The 22219-nt window shown below is 37.9% G+C and overlaps 1 protein-coding gene across 2 annotated transcripts in view; it reads right to left on the reverse strand.

Moving 5' to 3' along the window:
• Positions 1-1220: 1220 nt before the first annotated feature.
• Positions 1221-22219, reverse strand: part of LOC109194598 (Fc receptor-like protein 5) — a 65221-nt gene continuing 44222 nt past the window's right edge. Inside the window, exons 8-10 of one of the 2 annotated variants that reach the window (XM_025904220.1) lie at positions 2895-2910; positions 2724-2815; positions 1221-1363 (exon numbers count right to left, since the gene is read on the reverse strand). In XM_025904220.1, coding sequence (XP_025760005.1) covers positions 1356-1363; positions 2724-2815; positions 2895-2910 — 116 coding nt within the window. In that variant the 3' untranslated portion in view covers positions 1221-1355. Of the gene's footprint in view, positions 1364-1474; positions 1538-2723; positions 2816-2894; positions 2911-22219 lie in introns of both variants that reach the window. The other variant, XM_025904217.1, reaches the window with a different exon arrangement.

Below are 22219 nucleotides of genomic sequence, written 5' to 3' on the forward strand. Positions count from 1 at the left end.
TATATCTATGCATTCATAAAATAGTTGGTTATATACAGATATAAACAATGAACTGTATTGTGCAAGCCTTCATACTATATTTATGTGCATACCCAGACAACATAGAACAAGAACTGTGGATTCAAGAGCAGATAGCAAGTTTATATATTTGCAGTGGGCAGCTGACAGTAGTTTGTAGCTGTCACAGCTGAATTTTAAAGGGAATGAAGCACAGAGATGCTATACTTAAACAAAACAGTAAGTGGGTGTCCTATTCAGGTAGTGCCACTAGGTGGCAGCCTGGTAACTGTTATTGAAAGGTTTCAACTAAGCTGTGCGTTTCAGGTGAAAAGTACATTTTACTGTTTTTTAGAAATAATTTGCAAATTGACAGTTAAAGTTACTACGAACACAAATACCCACATACATACAAGCCTGAACCGCTGACCTCAGTATTTCCTCTTTCAGACAAAAAGAAACAGACACACACACACACTCGCCAGTGTAGTTGTAGTTGCTCACCTTAATTATAAGACTGTGATATTCTGTCTCCATGCAATCTTTCATATGAGATTTACCACATGTACAAGATATCTTTTCCTTCGACTGTTCTGTGACAGCAGCACACAGAGAGCTACTTCTGTGTTCTACTTCACAGTCCTCTGTGTCAGATACATGCAGACTGCTGTTGTGCTCTGAACTGTTAGTGACCACTTTGCAAATAATACTCATGTCTGTTTATTTCAGGTTTCCACGACAACACTTTTACAAAATATTTCAGTGGTTGTTTTGTTAGTTTGTGGATAATCTCATACAGGAAACTAAAATCAAACATAAATATGAAATGTTCAAATGTAAAAAGATTTTATTTCTACCTTCTAACTACAAAAGGATAAAATGATCAGAAACACAAATACTTTCAAATCCTTTGAACTACTTTCAGATGTATTCACTGCCTATGATATATTTCTTATTTATATAATGTAGGAGATCTTTAGACAAACACAGTTAAAGTATTTGTTGGTCCCATATCAGTATTTACTTGTGAAACACTGCAAACACTGACTTTAAGTTGTGCTGTCAGATACTAAAGATCACATATTTCACATTTTGTTCTCACTGCTGTTGGAACATGTTAGATACATTAAAGGTTTATTACAAAATCTTTATAAAAATAACTGAATATAAAGAGCATGAATATCAATATGAACACACCTCCATTTGTTTTATACTAAAAGGGAGCAATATGTCTATATGATGTTATGGTTTAATATTGTAACTGTACATAAAGCTGAGCATGTCTGATATTTGGGGAGCAGAGGAGCAAGAGTGGCTTCATAAAAAGCTTCTTCTTGGCTTTGCTGCTACAGCTCTCCTCACTGACCTGTAAGACAAGCACAAAAAGACAAAGTGATTTCCAACATGTAAAGATATTATGAGCTGAAGACATTTAATAATGTGAAGAATAAATCAGCCTGCATGGCAGCAGAATTACTGAGAGAGCTTCCTGATGTGACTTCAGAATAAACTGCTGCATCAGCTGCAGGACTTGATTTTCCTGTGAATGAAGAGAAGATCATTGAAAACAATAATATCATTAACCAGGAGGAAACTTGATGTCTCCACTAATGCAAAGATAAGCGTATGATAGATTTTAATCAGCTGATGAATTGTGAATACATAAATATAAAATGTAAAATAAACAGATTTACATTTTAAGAGCAGATAAACATGTTGAACAATATTCAGTGGAGATGATGGCAGACTTTGCTCACCTTTGTTTTTCTTGGCTTTTTGTTTTTTGGGCTGTTTGACCTCAGCATACATCAGACTGTCCTCTAAAAGAGACGTCAGAGCTCAGGACACATTTGTTCAGCACAGATATGATGACAAGAACATTACTACAGAGTAAAAACATGAGAGAAACTATTTAGTTTGGGGACATATAGATGGACAATACCATACTGTACAATAACAATATCATTCTGTATATGAAGCAGACAAACTTACACTAAACTCTGAACGGCCCTCGATGTGTATAAGATTCAACTCTGCTGATGTGTAGTGGTCGTATGTAGTAGCTAAGCTTGGTCAGTGAATAACTAAACTCCATGTTGACCTATAATTACCTGCAATATAATGATGTGATGACACATTCAAGTACAAACACTGAATGAGACTGTTGTGACTGTACCTGCAGCTCCCGTCTTCACCTCAGTGTAAACAGCACTCTGCATAAACTCTGATCTATGATGCTTCCCTGTTAAGATGATCAGATTAATGAAAATAATTTATTATTTTTAAACATTGTAAAAACTTTCTAAATACTTTTTTATATAATGTCTTGTGTAGTCACTCTTTTTTCTGATGCTTGTAATTTCAATTACAGCGTATGTGACATCTTGGGGTTCATCTGCACCTGAAATATAAAAAATGGTATTTAGAGGATTGTAAACATGTTGCACTTAGTTGTTACTGTTTGTGTTGTTCTGATATGAAATAATAACATTTGTGGATTCTTTCAGTCGAGTTAAAGAAACAATCAGGTTATAAAATCCTGTTTGTTTCTGATCTTTTGTGCATGTAGTCAGTTGGTTATTTCGATGTTTGTCCAACTGGAGTTTGATAAATGTTCTTTGAAAAACTGCTGAGCACAAACTGAACCTAAGAAATGTTCCTGTTAGTGGAGACTGAATGAAAAGTCAATATTAATAATGATAATAAAGATCGGTTTAAGTGCTGACCAGGATGAAGAGAGTTGTATTCATGAGTTTCATTCTGGTTGACTCCATGATTTGTGGAGGAGCCCGGACTGTGACTCTCAGACTGGATCCACCTACAACATGAAATAAACACAATAAACTCAAAAGTAACTGATGTTTGTTTAAAATAATAATAAAAAGTATTTTACCAACCTGGTGAAGCAGGAATCTGTGAAAGAGACAAATGTTATTACACATGTTTGTGATATAAATTGTTCCACTTTTATTTTGTGTCATGAGATCAGAATACATGTATATGTGTGAATAATTAAAGTGTATGCAGTAAATAAACTCTCTAACACAGAATGAAAAGAAGAGGCTCTTACACTTGGACTGTCTGCAGCGATACAACAAGAGCAGGAGAATAATAATGAGAGAGACTCCACAAACCAGTCCAACAATCAACCACACAGGAGATGAAGAGCTGTCAGCTCCTGACACAGTTACTGTAACAACAAATAATAATTAATTATTAATAAACTATAATTATTTGAATATTTCAAAACATAATTTTATAAAGTCATGCAAACCATGTATAAAGATTAATCAAATGTTTTGATCCTGCTCACCTTTAACTGACATCCAGCTCTGTGCTGACTCTCTTCCTGAGTACTGACACTTGTAGAAACCTTCATCAGACTTTGACACTGCAGAGATCTTCAGCTCCCCTCGGGTATCATTTTGAATAAGTTTGTCATTGTGATAGAAAAACACATTGGAAAGTATTTTTTGTGTTCTCAAACTGCAGCTCAGACTAACAGAAGCTCCCTCAGTCACAGGATGAACAGGACTCACCAGGATAGGACCATTACCATCATCTGTGACACAATCACACACAATTGTTTCAGTCACATCAGCTGGTGCACACTTTTAGAAAAAGCTGACAAACAATAATAAGAACAGATTGTACAAATGTTTTTCATCATCAAGATCTGATCTCCTATTTATAAAATACTGTATGTGTCCTGTTTTTACAAAATAATTTCTGAATCGTGATCTGTGAAACTTCATCTCTTAAGGTCTGGCATATTTTTTGCAGCAACAGGAACAGCAAACAAGCATCTGACTAAATTAGATGATTATGTTCAAGTTATATAAATTATTGTTGTAGCAGTGAGGTGTGGTTTCAGCACAGCTGCAGGAGGAGAGGTGGAGCAGAGTAGTTCATGGAGATGAACACAGTGCAAGTAAAATAAAGAAAGTTTGCTGCTCTGAACTCCCTGTCGAGCTTTGCACTGAGAACCTACATACAGCATAACCTTTGATACAACTACACCTTTTTACATTATAATCTTTAGGAATAACCCTCCGATGATAGATTTGAGCTTTTTAGTGATTGCTCTTGGCACTTTTTTGCAAATTGGTTTATGGCAAGACTGAATGAAATGAGATGAACAATCAGAACAAGATAAACAAGAATCACATTCACAGCAAAACAAAACAAGAAATAAATTGACACGTGATGTTCAAATCATTCAAATCCAAGAAGTAAATGTATAATAACATACTCTGTACAGTGATGTTGACTGCACTGCTGAACTCTCCTGATCCAGACTCACACCAGTACACTGCAGTATCTGACTTTGATGTAAAGATGCCACATGTGGATCCAGTCATTCTCCTACAGTCAGAGTACAGTCGGCCGTCCTCAGAGAACTTCCTCACTCTCCACTCAGTGAAGTTTCCCTCACAGGTCAGTAAGACAGAGTCAGAGGTGAAGTGTTGCACTCTGTCAGGACTCACTGTGAGAGACGCTGCTGAATGAACATCTGAAAACAACATGCAGTGAAGAGACAAAGCTCACAGATGTTAGGATTCAAAATTCTATTTAAAAAAAATAAAATTAGCAAAAACAAAAAAAGATTTTGATGAGCTTGATTTTTTTGAAAAAAAAAAAAAGCTCACATAACATAACATATAGAGCATAACGTGACATAAGCTCACTTTATGCCCTATAGAGGGGTCATGTTTTGATGGACTCAGTCAGGAACAGTTCAAAACAGCATTTTGTTTTGAACTGTTGTGTCGCGAGGTGCAGGGCCAGCAATTCCCTGTCAATAACACTGTACTTGCGTTCGGCATCCCGGAGCGTACGCCTGAAAAAGGCAAGCGGTTGTCACCCTGATGACATTTTCCACTGAATGCTAACTTAATTCTCAGGTGGGGATAAGTTCCCATTCTTTTACTTGAATGTGGCAGCAGACTCAGTATGGCCATCCTCTTCATCACCGGAATCCTCCTCATCAGTCATTTCTTGGTCTGGATTATATTTTATTCCATCTTCTGACACTTCCGTATCAAATCCATCCTCACTGTCAGTTTTCTGGTCTTGCTCCTCATCACTAGTGTGGTGATCAAATATGGATTAAAAAGCCCCACATAGGGTACATCGACCTACCATGAGTGACCTTTGAACAAGGCCTCAACAAAGCGTTATACATCAAAGCAATGAGAAAAGTTCAATCCTTTTGAAACAATGTTGCAGCTGTCTGTGAGAAATGGCAACACAGGAGTAGTTTCTGTGCATGAAAGGCTCTAGTGAAGAGCAAGATGTTTGTGTGTGTGTGTGTGTGTGTGTGTGTGTGTGTGTGTGTGTGTGTGTGTGTGTGTGTGTGTGTGTGTGTGTGTGTGTGTGTGTGTGTGTGTGTGTGTGTGTGTGTGTGTATATGTGTGCATTCCATTTTTAAATTGGTTTAATTTAACCAGAAAAAAATGAGGGCTAAAAATGATAAAGTCTTACTACTTGGAAGCAAAATATAAAAAATGAGGAGTAGGTCAAGACTATTGCACATTGCTTTATATTCCATTTCTCTTTTATGCTATCAGTGAAATTAAAAGGGGTAAAGGTAACAAAAGGTGAAAAAGTAAATTCAGTTTGACTTGATCATAGTCAGAAATGAAAAGATTGATTCTTCTTTCAGGGTTCACACGCCGTTTTCAGGATCAAATTTTTAATCACTTTCAAGGTCCATTTTCAAGCTTTTCCAGCACGTTTCTCCCCCCAAAAATGCATGTTTCCGTCACAGCCTGATGGATCAGCAGGTAGCTGATCAGATGCGTTGTTGCCTCTCTCTCTCTCTCTCTCTTGGTGGGCCAGAACTCATTGCGGGTTCACGCCCTCGGCCCAAGCACCTGTGAAGTGGAAACATCTAAGTCTCACTGATGCGTCCAGCATTTAAGCAGAGGGATGGCGGCCAATCATCGCTGGATGGTTTCATGACTTGCATCCCCTGGACCCGTCCCTGTTTTCTGGGTGAAGATCCCTAGTCGATGATTGGAGAGTGGCTGGCAGCGAGCAGTGAGTGGGAAAAGAAGAGCAAGTGTTTGCCCCTGTCCTCCCCACCTTGGATTCCCTGGAGCCTGGACCCCTGTCACACTTGTATATAGCACAATTCCCTGCATTGTCTGTAAATACACCTGGTGATTGTGAAATAAATCCCACTGTGTCTCCTTAAACCGAAGAGTCCTGCGTGCGAGTCCTCAGTGAACCGAGACAGTTTCCCTTCGCATCACTTCAGTAAGACCATGTGAAAATAAAAACAAATCATCCAAGGTTGATTTAAACGCCTTTGTATCTCTTTTGTTAAAACATAGAAAAACACACCCCAAAAAACACTGCACAAGAAAAAGGTTGCCTTATATGCATATAGTGTATAAACTCAAAACACACATAAACTTAAAAATTAAGGTGTACAAATGTTAACAAATCAACTTGTTAGAGATATTCATGTCCTCTTGAGAAAAAAAACAACCCAGCAAAACAAGAAAACTGCACCAAACACCACAAAATAATACACAGCAAGGCCAAATGAATAAGTCTCATCAGATATTGATGCTTCTTTATTATATGACACAAAAAATAGGAGACAGATATTTGTTTGTTTTTTTAAAGTTAATTCCCAATAAAACTATAAGATGTTTAACTACATTGCTGTCAGTATTCTTGGTGAAGTCATAATTATCACCATTAAAGTGTTTGTGCTATTAACATCATGCACAGTAAGACAGGCATGGAGAACAGCACTGACAGGGAGAGGCTTTGAATAGATGACACACTCCGTTCAATTCAACCTTAAAGACTTTAAGAATGCACAAGCATCTATCTAAAATCTATTTATCTAATCTATCAATGGTGATATTATTATGTACAATTATAATGTATTGTTCATCTCCCTTAAATAAACAGGCAGCCTTAAAGTATGAAATATTCATATACGAAAACACACACATATATGTATATATATACTGTTACGACCCGGCTCAAAAGCCGCAACATAAAAGGAGATGAACACCAGATTGTGGGTGAGAAGAGGTTTAATCTTAAAATGGAATACCAGGTTAGCTAAAATGACTGGTGCCACCAAGGCAAAGACAAGTGATCTCTCTGGAAGCTTGCCTCAGGTATGGTTTTATCCACACCTGACTAGGTGTGGCCAATTAGCACCAGCTGAACACACTGAGCAGATTAGAGGCTGCAGAGGGACGTAACAATACACATATATATTTCTATTGTCTCAGTGGCTAAAGGTGCTCCATAGACCTCAACATGAGCTGTGTGAAGTTGTTTAATGTTTATGTCCTCATAATAAATACATTTTGAATGAAAGTCGGAGAACATCGGCAGCACAAAAACGTGTCTATTCTTTGTGCTCATATGGATCAGTCCCACAGCTATTTCCCCCCAAAAGCAGGGGTCTTGAACTCCAGGCCTCGAGGGCCGGTGTCCTGCAGGTTTTAGATATCACCCTGGGTCAACACACCTGAATCAAATGATTAGTTCATTACCAGGCCTCTGGAGAACTTCAAGACATGTTGAGGAGGTAATTTAATCATTTGAATCAGCTGTGTTGGATCAAGGACACATCTAAAACCTGCAGGACACCGGCCCTCGAGGCCTGGAGTTCGAGACCCCTGCCCTAAGGTGTTGCCAAAGGCACCAAGTTAATACTTGAAAAACCTGCAGCAATACACAAAACAATAAACAATATTCTATTTGTCTTGAATGACTATTGTCCAGTTGCTTTAACACCCATAATTGCCAAATGTTTCGAACAGCTCATCATGTCCCACATTAAAGCTGCCATCCCTGCAAACCTCGATCCATACCAGTTTGCATACAGGGCAAACAGGTCGACAGAGGATGCCATAATAACAGCTCTTCACACAGCCCTCACACACCTGGACTGTAGTAACACCTATGTGAGAATGCTATTTGTGGACTTCAGCTCTGGTTCAATACAGTTCAACCCCACAAACTGGTTAATAAACTAAGCAACTTAGGACTCAGCAGCTCACTGTGCAGCTGGATACTGGACTTCCTGAGCAACAAATGGTGTGACGACAACAACCTGCATCTGAACACAGCCAAGACCAAGGAGATGGTAATTGACTTCAGAAGAACAAAGCGATCTGAGCACTCTACCCTCTACATTGATGGGGAGGAGGCAGAAAGGGTAGAAAGCTTTAAGTTCCTCGGAGTCCACATCTCGGCCGACCTTACCTGGTCCACAAACATCTCCCACCAGGTAGGGAAAGCACAACAAAGGCTGTACTTCCTCAGGAAACTACGTCAGGCCCAATTACCCCAAAGACTGCTAGTAAACTTCTACCGCTCCACCATTGAGAGCCTTCTGACTTACTGCTGCACACTCTGGTTCAACTGCTGCACTGCGGAGGACAAGAGGAAACTGCAGCGGGTGGTGAGGGCAGCAGAGCGGGCAATCGGCACTTCACTAACTCCCCTCAGAGACATCTATACTGGCAGACTTCAGCAGAAAGCCAGCTTCATCATCAAAGACCCCTCACACCCTGGACACTCACTTTTTTCCCCCCTTCCCTCTGGTAAACGCTACAGGTCCATCAGGTCAAAGACGAACAGATTCAACAGAAGTTTTTACCCACAGGCTGTCAAACATGCCCTACCTCCACCCTGATTGGAGGATAACTGCACTGCCAACACTCATGGACATTACACCGTATTTATAAATCGTATTTCTGTTTATACTTCAATGCAACCAACACCCTTACCTCTTTAAACTGTATTTATTATAACATTATTCAGTATAGTTCCAACAGCACCCCCCCACTCAATGTGCAATATCATCCCCCCCCCACACACACACTCAGTGTGCAATATCACTGATCACACTGCACCTCTCAATGCACCTGCTAGTTAGATGGCATGTATGTGTATGTATATAGATGTAAGCGTGTATGTGGAAATATGTGTGTGTATGCATGTATAGATGCAAATATGTATATATACATATATGTATGTATGTGCGTGTATGTTTGCAGGTGTATGTATAACTTGTACATATCTTTCTTGTGTAAATGTAAACTTGTCTGTTATTGTGTAAATACTTACGCTATTGTGTACTTCACACACATGGAGAGATGTCAAACTGCCTTTCACTGTTCTTGTAACAGTGACAATAAAAAGCTATTCTATTCTATTCTATTCTATTTACTTGGTGACAACTTTAATCAGAAAGTCTTCAGTTGGCTAGTTATGTATCAGGCTAATGTTTAAAGCTTTCACTTGAGGAAGGTAACTCGTAGTGTTAGCCAAGTTCACGGCATATTCCAAATATTACCATGTCATAACTAAGCCATAACAGTGCTGCTGTACTGCATCACATTCAGTGCATTTCAATAATTTCTCCAGCGAGTTTGATAGATAGCAAAATAATAATTATAATAATAGTGATAATAATGATAATAATAATAATAATAATAATAATAATAATAATGATAATAGAGTACCATATATGTTATCTACACATACTCGAAGATTATTTACTAGGACTTTTATTTCTCTATCTCATAAGAAACCTATTCAGTCCAATAGTTATTTGTGGTGAATGAAATACAGCTACAGTTTCATGCACCACATCTGAAATTCAAGCATTTTTCAAACCTTGAAAAGACAATATTAAAATTCAACAATTTTCAAGGATTTCAAGCACCCTTGCAAACCCTGTTTTATCCAATTAGTTTTTAAATGGGTTTATCTCAGTCAGTAAGAGAGATATTGGTGAACAAAGGTTATGACATAAATTGGTTTATTGAGAAGATAAACAGAATCAAACTGACCTGCAGACCAGACAAACTTTGGTTGACTGTGATCAGTGTGATACTCTGGGTCTCCTCTTCCAGCTCTGCACACATATCCTGCTGTGTGTGTCTGTCCATGAATGATGTAGGAGTCCTGTGCAGTCCCACTGCCATCAGGTAGCAGCTCATAACTGGAGGATTTCTCTGATAGATCAGGAACAGCTTTATACCAGTAGAAGCTCCATCCTGCAGACGGATGTTCAACCTCACAGTTCAGAGTTACTGAGGCTCCAGGACTCAGCCATGATGGAGACACAGTGAGGACAGATCCTGTTGGAAAGTAATGAATCTTTTTTTAAGTTGTGTGTCAGTGTTTTCTCACTGCTTTTTTAGTTGTATGCTGTTTCTATTTGAAGACCTTTTTCTTACATGTTTTCCTGTTGATTGATCTTTTTATCTGTCATGCTTATGTGGGATTTATATTTATTTACATTTTTGTGTGTTTTTGTGGAAAGTTAATCTATTTTCTTTGACTAGAAATCACTTTGAATCAGCTCCTGCTGTGTTTAAATGACTTGATTCCCCACAATCAACACAAGTCCAGTCTCTTAAAATTTCCTCTTAAATGTTGACTTCAGTAAATCTGCTTTACAAACATTTACTATATAAATATGTCAAACATGTCAAATCTTAATATAAAGAAACAAAACTGATGTTGACATTGAGATTTTCTGTTTCCTGTCAGAAACTGTCAGCATGACTCTGCTCTGTGGTTTCATGTTGTGACTCCTGTTCTATACTACTTGCAGTGTTACTTGTAGAATTGCTACAAAACTAATTGTGAATCTATGTTTATTTGGAGATTTGTGTGGTTGAGAAGTGGTTGTTTCACATTCATAATCCCACCTAGTCTCCCCTACTTGGATCACATTCCTGACACTGATTCTCTTGACTCCATATTTTACATGACTATTCATGTTCATCATTTCCAATAAGAGCATTATTACAATGCCAAAGAGGTTACCATGAGATACAATGCTGTTTAGCCTTCATAGTAATTCTCAATTATCAATCTCTTCAACATGCTGATTACAAAACTCACCAATTTTTTTAATCTTAATTGATTCACTGTACTCTGTGTAGTAAACTGGGTTTCCTCTTCCTCCTCTGCACCAGTAGTTTCCTCCCTGTAAGACACTGATTTGTCCGTTTGATCGGGAGACAACATCCACTCGGGTATTATCTCTGTACCAGTAGTATTTCCATCCAGGTGATGATGATGGGTTCACAGAGCAGGTCAGGGTCACACTGCCCCCTACTGGAACAGCTGTGTTATCAGCTCTCAGTTTGGCCTTTGGTTTATCTGCTGTTCAGTTTAGAAAAAGAACAAAAAGGATAAAGGATATACCTTGAAGATGGAGATGCAACACACTGTACAATTGTCACACAAAATACTCATTTTAATCAGCACTTTTAACTCTTCATATGTACTTTGCTGTATTTAAAAAATAATTAAGTGTTTCATAAGCTGTGATTAATTTAAAGTATGACTGGGTTTATCCAGAAGAGACAGACGAATCGTGAAAACATGAACATTTCTGTATTTGACAGCTGGTAAAATTTTCTTTTAAAAAGTCTTCTGACACTAATGTGCTCCAACACAATTTCTCAAGATTTTCATTGGTTCCGCTTTAAAAATCACTCTAAGCAGCATATTAAAGACATTACATTCATGCAGATTTGTTGTGTGGTTAAATGTTTGAGCAGGTTAAAGGTATTTCCACTCTTTGCTGTGATCAGTGTTGGGGTTGTCACTCAACTACAGTAGGTGACATTAGAAAATTAATTATACTACTCATTACATTTACTTTTGTCTTTCTCCACAAAACGACCTGAAACACATGGTCTCATAATTATCATTTAACAAAATGATCTTTAGGCTGCACCCCCACACACCAACACAAATGCCTATCCTAATGAGGACGCAGAAATTATTGTTTTTGATAGCCACGTTCCCCTGGGCCAGCTAACTGATACAATGGGGTCTTTCGCCAACCACATTTCTCATTCTGCCAGAGACCTCGGAGTGCTCATGGATAGTTATTTTAAATTAAACAAGCAAGTATCCACTGTGCTAAAAACCAGCTTTTATCAATTACCTCAAATTTCCAAAGCTAAGCCCTATTTACCACATAAAGAACTCAAAAAACGTATCCATGCCTTCATCACTTCTAGATTGGACTATTGCAACTCTCCCTCCTTCAGCGCCTGCAATTAGTCCAAAATGCGGCAGCACACCTCTTAATCGGCACCAGAAGGCATGAGCACATCACTCCTGTCCTCGCTGGCTTCCTGTCAAATATCGCATTGATTTCAAAATCCTCCTGCTTGCTTTTAAAATTCTAAATAACCTGGCCCCTAGCTACTTAACTGATCTCCTTGATCCGTACAAGCCAAAGATAGCACCAAGATCCTCCAGCCAACTGCTCCTTAATCAACCAAGGTTGGCGCCCATAGACTATGGAATAATCTCCCAGTAGAGATCTGTACATCGGAATCAATTTAATCGTTCAAATCCTGTTTAAAAACACACTTGTTTAACTTAGCTTTTGAAAGAAATTAGTTTGATTTTAGTTTGACATTTGACCATGTAAATGGAATTTTAAGTATAATTGTACTATTTGTTCTTTTTTCTGCCCGCACTGCAGTTTTGTTGTGAAGCACTGTGATGTACACTAGTCTTTTAAATGTGCTATATAAATAAACTTTGACTTCACTTGACACTTTCTCTCAGTATTTAGGTATGAACACAAAATCAGCAACACAAAGCAAAGATACTTAAGAGGTTTGATTGGGAAATCCAGTGTCAGTAATGAAGATGAACCAATGGGCTGCTGCCAGTGCTTGTCTGGCCAGGGCAAAGCACTTCTTCAGGTCAGCCCATCAGCCCAAAAGTGTTGTTGGCCCAATGGGAAAATGCCCTGTATGACAGATTAGCAGTCCAGCCCTGCTTTTCACAAACCTGAAACCCAAAAAACAGATTGTATAGATAGAAACTGTGAAACTTACTTAATACAGTCAATTTCCTGGTATAACTCCATTCTGTGTGGAAATATCCCCTTTTGCCCCGGCAGCTGTATTTTCCACTGTCAGACAGAGTAGCGCTCCATATGCTATAATTACTGGATGCTGGTTGTTTGTTTTTGTTAGGTTGTCTCCATTCATACGTCCACTGAGCTCCTTCACCTCCCTGAATCTCACATCTGACAGTGACTGTCTCACCGCTGTATATCTGAGTCCAGGATGGCTGCAGGGTCACAGTGGGCTTAATGGCAGCTGTTCACAAAAGAAAAAAAAAGTGACTGATGGGAGCAGAAAGACATTATAAAAACATCCAGATTTTTTTCAGATTTTTGTATGGCTATTGCTAATAGAAATCATATTTATTGTATCCCTTAGACAATTTGACTGAAACATGTGTTGTTTCATAAAACAATCAAACAAGGATGTCACTTATAATATTAGAGTGACTCCATTTTTCATGTTTTTTTGATGTTACAGTAAATGACAAGGCCACCCTGACAGAAGACAGAACAATCTTACCAGCAGGGGGCAGTGGTACCCTGAAATATCCTGTGAAGCAGTTTACCTACTTAGTATGTGATTGGTTCAGGACATTGGTTTACCACATCTAAAGATAAATCCACAGTAGCTGTTGGACAGAGAGATCTGATCTCTAAAGCAAGACTCTACAACTCATGCAGAGATGATTCAATAACTCACTCAGAACAAGTGATTCAGTCACAATTCAGAAAACTGGTGAGTTTGGGGAATAAAAACAAACAAACAAACACAAGAAAAAAACAAAACCATGTAAATCTACACTGAGGAGAAGAAAATAGTGTTTTCTAGAAAGGGCCCATCCTGTCCCCTGTGAAAAGTCCCAGCAACACTCAAGCACATCTTGGTTGGTTATAGGACTAGCCTTACTCAGGGCAGATACACATGGAGACTCAACCAGGTCCTCAGGTGTATAGCCAAGAAAGTTGAGTGCAAGAGGAAATCCATCAACGCTCAACCTTTCACGAACCAAGAGGAGCATCAGTATCCATCAGCATTTGCCCGAGAGGACTGAGGCTGGAAGATCAAGGTGATTGTAACCGGTGGTAGTGGGGTGCAGGAGCTTTGTTGCCAGTTCAACAGCAAAACTGCTTAGAGGGATTGGAATCAGAGGACAGGTGCAGCAGCAGGCTATAAGAGAATTAGCTAACACTGACGAGAGGACCAGTCACTGGCTGTGGCTAAAGAGGGCTGATATCACTTGGGCAGCTAAGGCAGTAAGCTCACTGAGAGACACATGCCCTGGATTGATCAACCCGTGGTGGGCCTGCCTCAGTAGAGGGCTTCAAAAGGGTAGAAAACCTAACACTAGCAATTTTGCTGGTTGACTGATACAGCTGTCTCAGGGCCCCCTGGGGGCTGTGCAGCTAACCTCATGGTAGTGAAACCTAATGGAGGAATGTATATATCTTCCGCTCTTCTCCCCTCTGCCCTTTTTCCCTTTTCTGGGAGGCAGTGGGGAGAAGAGTGCACAGCCCGATCCAGTGGGGAGGTGTGGGATGCCAGATCAGGTGCCCCCCTTCCGGCTCTCATCTCTCCTGTTTTCTCTCTTTTGTCTTACTTCCCTCTCACCTTTTCTATCCCTTTAAAGAAGTGAGGCTCCATAAATACTAAAGTGGTAAGTATTACTTCTCAGTTGCAGTGAATTGATAGAAGAAAATAAATTGTAGAAAACTAAACAGAAGAAAGAAGAAGAGAAATAACAATTTAACATAAACCAGTGACACACTCCAGGGCCTGATCAATCCTGGCAGAGCCTCTTTGGATGAGGGTGTCCAGTGATAATGGCCGAAACACCCAATGAATCCAAGGTCCACTACTGATGAAGTGTCCCAAAATTTTAATATTATAATCTAGATCAGATCTCTAATCCCTAAACCTAACTAAGGAAGGTAAAAAATGTTAATTAGCTTGTGATAAAAGACTGAAACCCCCTTGCAAAGTTGAGGCACACAACAAGGTGTCCCGCTGGTGAAGTTTCTGGGCTGCCTTTCCTCATAACAGCCATCCCTCAAGACTTTCTCTATTTCAAGCAATGCATTATTGTAACATGATTGTAACATCTAGTCCTTGTACTGAATCAGATTCTTATTTTGTTCAATTTTATTTTTTAAAAATGCAGCAACTTGTCTTTATTTGTGCACCATTCACTAACTATAACTATTAAGTCGATCAAGTGTGTTTTCAGTTGGAAATCAGTAAGACTGTATAATCCCATATGGAAAAGATATATATAAATCTTATAAAGTTTGTATCTGTCTTGTGTGAAACTTGTAAGAAAAGCATACAAGAGTGAAAACAGATATAAGATCCCTTGAAAAATTCTATAAATGAAACTTGTATGTTTTGGATACTTACTAAAACAATATATGAAAGCAATGAGAAAGTGGCCACTTTCATGAGTAAATCACATAAGCCTTATATGATTCACTATATGAAGTAGGCCAGGAAAAGTAAAATTGCGTTGTTAACTGACTTACAATATTATAAAAGTAGCTAATTACTAGGAAAACTAACTATTGCGTTACTTAAAAAAATACAACAACAACAAAAAACAAAGTTTAACCCTCTGGGGTCCAGGGTAAAGTTGGCCGCTTTTGACTACTTTTGATTTTATCGCTAAGTTTCAACTTTAAAAACTGTTTATTTTGCCTTGTTTGGTATCATTCTTTTCAGGACAACCTCACAGGTCTGAATTTACAGTTAATTTTTCATTTTGACATACTGTATTAACACAACTGATCTAAAATCAGATAAAAAACATAAAATCATAGTAGAAAAAAGTTATATTTTTTATTGTACCAAATACAAAGATTAACAAATCATATTCATAAATTGAAATGCAAATATAAATTGTAAATTTTAAAAACCTATGCAGACAACAAAGTTAAATGCAGCTATTTAACTAAAAATGCAGCCAAGGTGTTTTTTATAAACCTTTCAAACTATTTACAGAACAATCAGATCAAATAAGATCCCACAAAAAATTATTTGTGCCACTCCAAAAAATAATTTCTGTCAACTATAAGATAAAGGAGAACATAAAAACCCGATACCTGCAGGTCTGAACGGTGTATCACTCGACCTGCTGTTTTCCACCTGGTGACAGCTTTTACACTGCAGTCTGCCTTTGGTGGCTTTTTGGTAACAACTGTGACATTCAGTAGTCACCTGACACACACAACAACACTATCAACTACATAACACACTAACTATACACTCCAAACACGCTAAACTTCCCAAACCTCTCACATCTCAAAACTCACTCCCTCTCTCTTTCTTTCATTAATGTCAATCTTAAAACTTGCCTAAAACTCTTCCTAAACAACCAAATGCCATGTTGCCATATCATTTTTTGATTAGTCGACATGGTACATTTTTTCCACCAATATGAACGGGGTGTTTGGCACTGAAGGATTGACTTCATTGGCTGGAGGGGGGCGAGCAGCGTTTTGTTAGCTGGTCAGATCACAAAAACCTCACTTACCTTAGAATGGCCAAAAGGTTAAATGCCCCTCAGGCTCGCTCTGGTCTGGTTTTGGGGCGTTTTAGTTTTAATGCTATTTTCCAGGTTTCAGGAATGTTAAGCCAGATACACACTCTCTTCAGTACTCTGAAAATGCCAGCAAGCCAGAGGCCGAGCAGATTCTACGCACATCATATACTACTGGATAGTTAACTTGGGACTTGGAGGAAGCAATTTGATGAACCCTGTGTGATAAATCTGACCCAGGCTCAGTCCCCCAGCCACTGCTATGTTCTAACCTTTCTGCTGCAATCCACTGGGATCACATGGCCCGCTATAGCTGCCACCTCAGAATGAGTAGAACTGTCTCTCTTCTCAGGTGTTACTTCTAATGGGGCACATTGGAGGAAGTCTACAAAGACATGGTGAGTGGAAAAGGTGAATAAAAGAGAAATACTCAGTGCACCATGGGAATTCCCCAGCAGCCTACACCTATTGCAACATAACTAAGGGAGGATTCAGGGTCACCTGGTCCAGCCCTAACTATATGCTTTACCAAAAAGGAAAGTTTTAAGCCCAATCTTAAAAGTAGAGATAGTGTCATCTCCCAAATCCAAACTGGAAGCTGGTTCCACAGAAGAGGGGCCTGAAAACTGAAGGCTCTGCCTCCCATTCTACTTTTAAATACTGTAGGAACAACAAGTAAGCCTGTAGCCATATAGTGATATGGTACTATAAGGTCATTAAGAGAAGAAGGGGCCTGATTATTCAAGACCTTGTAAGTGAGGAGCAGGATTTTGAATTTGATTCATGATTTAACAGTTAGTCAATGAACAGAATCCAATATATGAGAAATATGCTCTCTCTTTCTAGTCCATGTCAGTACATTTGCTGCAGCATTTTGGATTAGCTGAAGACTTTTCAGGGAATGTTTAGGACATCCTTATGATTATGAATAACAGCAGTCCAGCCTAGAAGTAATAAATGCACAAACTTGTTTTTCAGCATCACTCTGAGACAGGATGTTTCTAATTGTACACATATTGCGCAAATGGAAGAAAGCAGTCCATATTAGTTAACACATTTGTTTAATATGTGCACTGGACCAGGACATATCCCAGTCAAAAATGACTCCAAGGTTCCTCACAGTGTTACTGGAGGCCAAGGTAATGACATCCAGAATAAGAATCTGGTTAGATATCATATTTCTGAGAATTGTAGGACCAAGTACAATAACCTCAGTTTTATCTGAATTTAGAAGCAGAAAGTTAGCGGCCATCCAGGTCTTTATGTCTTTAAGACATTCCTGCAGTTTAACTAATTGGTGTGTGTTACCTGGCTTCATGGATAGATAAAGCTGGGTATCATCTGCATAGCAGTGAAAATTTATGCTATGTCTTCTGATGATACTGCCTAGAGGAAGCATGTATAATGTAAACAGAATTGGTCCTAGCACTGAACCCTGTGGAACTCCATAATTGACTTTAGCGTGTAAAGAGGACTCTCCATTTACATGAACAAACTGGAGTCTATTAGATGATACAACCCACTGTAGCACAGTACCTGTAATACCCACAGCATGTTCTAATCACTATAATAAAATAATACAGTATTGAACAGTGAGGTCTAGAAGGACAAGCACAGAGATTAGTCCACTGTCAGAGGTCATAAGAAGATCATTTTTAACCTTCACTAAAGCAGATTCTGTACTGTAATGAGCTCTGAAATGTGACTGAAACTTTTCAAATTAGCCATTGCTCTGCGGAAGATTAGTTAGCTGTTTTACAAGAATGTTGGCGCTAAAGGAGGGTTTGAGATTGACAGCTGGGTAAAGTGATGGCTTTTTAAGTAACAGTTTAACTACTGTTGATCATACTGTATTCTTAACCTAGTTACAGCACTTTCAGAGAGACATCTACTTTGATGAAATCAAGTCAGGGTTTTAATGAAACACTGTTAAATGTTCAGTTTTTATGCCATATGTTAAAACAAGATCTAGAGGGTGATTAAAGTGGTGGGTGAGTTCTTCTACATTTTGTGAGAAGCCAATTGAGTCTAATAACAGATTAAATGCTGATGCTGTCATTATTGGTATCTACTCGCAACTTTCTTAAACTTAATGGCAATAAAACAGAATTCATTTTAATAGGCACCAGATCAAAACTGACTAAAGTCCCAACCAGAAGTCTTTCACTGTCCATTGATAACTCTGTTGTCACAACCTCCACTCAGGTTAAGAGTCTTGGTGTTATCTTCGATAGCTCTCTGTCCTTCACAGCACATATAAATAATATCACTCGGTCTTCCTACTTTCATCTCTGTAATATTAACCACCTACATCCTTTACTCATTTCAAACAGTACCATCATACTTGTCAATGCTCTTGTCACATCTTGTTTAGATTACTGTAATTCTCTTCTCTATCGTCTACCTCATGAATCCCTCCAACTGAATCCTTCCAGTTCACCTCCGAGTTAATTTCTAGATCCTGCTTCTCACTTTCAAAGTGCTTCATAACCTCGCTCCTCCATATCTATCCGATCTTCTCCATATATACTCACCCCATCGTACACTCCACTCTTCTTCAGCTTTCCTTCTGTCTGTTTCACCTGCTCGCCTGACTACAATGGGACTGAGAGCCTTTAGTTGTTCTGCCCCGAGACTTTGGAATGCACTTCCACCAGATCTCTGGACCACAAATTATCTCACCACTTTTAAATCACGTCTCAAAACCCATCTATTCAGAACTGCATACACCTGATCTTAGTCCATTTCTAGCTTGCTCAGCTTTTATATTTTTATGCTTGTGTTTTGTTTTGTTTTGCTTTGTGTTTTTTTTAATCTTATGTGTAAATTTAATTTTGCCATGTTCATTATATTTTATTGTGTTATTGTAAGGAGACCTTGAGGGTCTTAAAGGCGCCTATAAATAAAATGTATTATTATTATTATTATTATTATTATTATTATTATTATTATTATTATTATTATTAGAATATTACATGGATGTCAAAATTACCCATAATAATTATTTTATCTGAGCTGAGCACTAAATCAGATAAAAAAAGAAATCAGACAGAAACACACATTCAGCCTGTGCTGATAGTATGACTCAGGGGTGTTGATTCATTTAAATTAAGATAATCATCCTGCTGTGACCAGGTTTCTGTAAGGCAGAGTAAATTGATTTGTTTATCAATTATTAATTCATGTGCTAACAGGTAAGAGAGACACCTAATGTTTAGTAATCCACTGTTTTACTCTTCTGTGCAGTTGTGGATACTATGTTCTTTTTTGTATTTTTTATGTTTAAATCATTTTTTGCCAATTTTTTAGCTAACCAATAACCTCTATGACCTCGGCTAGCCACATACAAAGTATGCAAAATTTCCTCGTTCCTTTCAACATTTGTGCTCACCTTCATCCAAAGCTCTTAATTAATACAGTTCTCCCTCTGTTGCAGTGAACCCCATTCTTGTGCAGTTTCCCCCCTGCCCTGTTTTAATGACTTTAGTGATCCCTGTGTTTTTGTGGAAAGTTAAGAAACTGTGTTTTGAGTCTGCCATTCAGTTCAGCTCAGCACACTGGCTGCCTGGCCTTTACAACAGAATAAATTACCTGCTATAATTTGTATGAAAGCATTTTGCTTTTATTTGCAAAATTGTCACTGTAATACAAAATTGAGGCCTGGAAAATTTATCCATTCCTCTGCCCTCTTTTCCATTCTGTGGTCCTGGAAATAAAAACTCTGCAATAAAAACTCTCCTGTAAGCTCAATGCAATATTTGGTATTCCCACAAAAACATCAATACAACACTGCCCGCAAAAGGTCACTGTGCAATTTTACTCTTATGAACTAAGCTGTTATTTTTTAAGATTTTCTAACCCGAGAGGATTTTCAAAGAAAATTTTACTTGTTTTAGAGTCCAAATACTGACATTAGTGTTTTGTTTAATTTCTTTTCTGTTTCATACATAGTGTTTGGTAATTACAATTTTTAAAGAAAATTTTAATAACATTGGCTACATAGATAAGCTATACAAAAACACCCCTTTCGTATTCTTAAATTTTAAAATTTGTACTCTTTAAAGTTCAAAAGATATGTAAATTGTATAACATCTAAACAAAGACAAGGGAAGTAATTTATAGTGGTAGGTGAGATGTCAAACAACAGAGCAATATTATACATATTTTATAAAGAATTAAGATGAAAAAGAAACATTTCTTACCTTCAGCATTCCCACAGAATCGTGAACTGAGCACTAAGATGAAGATTAAAACATCAGTATCAAGCTGGCAGAAAATCAAACTTGTCTTTATGAAGTAAAGTATTTTATAAAGATTAATTTTCACATAACACTTACTGCACATCAAAAAGTTTGTGCTTTGAACTGTCTCCGAAATTAGTTTATTATCAAAGAAAGTAGTTAGTATAATATATTGTTATAATTGTTGTTGTTGTTGATGATAATAACAATAATAATAATAATAGTTTTAAAAAACTAAGAATGTAACAATTAGTTAAATGCAAGAAATAGCAGTGTGTCCAACATCATATAAGAAATGTACTTACAGACTAATCCCGTTATGCAGAACAAAGACCGACCCATCCTCACCACCAGCCCTAATGCACTCATCATCAGCTAATCTCAAAGTTTTACTTTAAATAAACAATAAATACAGAAAAAGAGAAGCTGCATTTAATACAAATAAGACCATAGTTTGTTTCTGATTTCTTCTTCTGTCTGCAGCCTCTGAGTTTCCTTCCCTTTTACACCAACCTCAAACAGCTCCTGTAGCTTTGACCACAGCAGCTGTTTGACGTGTTCTCATTTCCTGTCGATGGCAAAGATATATAGGCTTCTTTCACATGTTATGTTGTTATCTAAAGCTAAAAGTCAGATGACATATTTTGCCATATCATGTTTTTGCTTTTTTCTTCTTTAAAATTTTTTATCAATATCATGTTGTAATATTGTTCTTCTGCTGGGTCTTAGGAAGCTAGCTGTCACAGTTTGCCGAGGCAAACAGCGTGGAGTATGAAGAGTGGACCCAGGTGCAGACATTCTAAAACTCAAACTTAACTGATGAGCTGTTTATTAAGGCAGACTGAACAGTACAAAATAAAAGGGCAAAAACAATGCAAACTAAGCAATAACCTAAACTGGGTAAACTAGAAAGGAAGCACAAACTATGAAAACCCTGGCAAACAGAAACACAAACAAAACTCTAAACATGGCAATGATGAGGAGGATATATGAAAACCTGAATGCAAGACATGGCATGGGAATAACACAGACAATCCAACAAAGACTGAATGAGAAGGCACAGACTAAATACACACAGGAGGTTAATGAGGGAAGTGGGAACACATGGGGGAACAGCTGACACACATGAACATAACGACCTCACAGTGGAAGAGTAAAACTAAACACGATGAACACAGGAACACAAGATCTCTTCAAAATAAAACAGGAAACATGAGACGCAGACATGACAACCAGAACTTGGCAACATAAGACACAGACATGAAACACATGAAGGGCAGGGGAGACTTCACAGGGGTTGGAAGACAAGGGAAAACTAATAAGCAAATGAACATAGGAAACCTAGAGCTTAAACATACACTATAAAGATCAAAAGAACTAAAACTCAAAACACTGGGTCATAAGACTATATATATATATATATATATATATATATATATATATATATATATATATAAGGATATATATATATCCTTACAAATTTATGGTGCCATCCATAAATCATCTCACCAACTTTTTTCCTTTTTTTTGTCAGTAACAGCTAAGTCTGATGTCAGTGGTATGAAAAA

This window comes from Oreochromis niloticus, unplaced genomic scaffold (assembly GCF_001858045.2).
Source record: "Oreochromis niloticus isolate F11D_XX unplaced genomic scaffold, O_niloticus_UMD_NMBU tig00000402_pilon, whole genome shotgun sequence".
NCBI lineage: Eukaryota > Metazoa > Chordata > Actinopteri > Cichliformes > Cichlidae > Oreochromis > Oreochromis niloticus.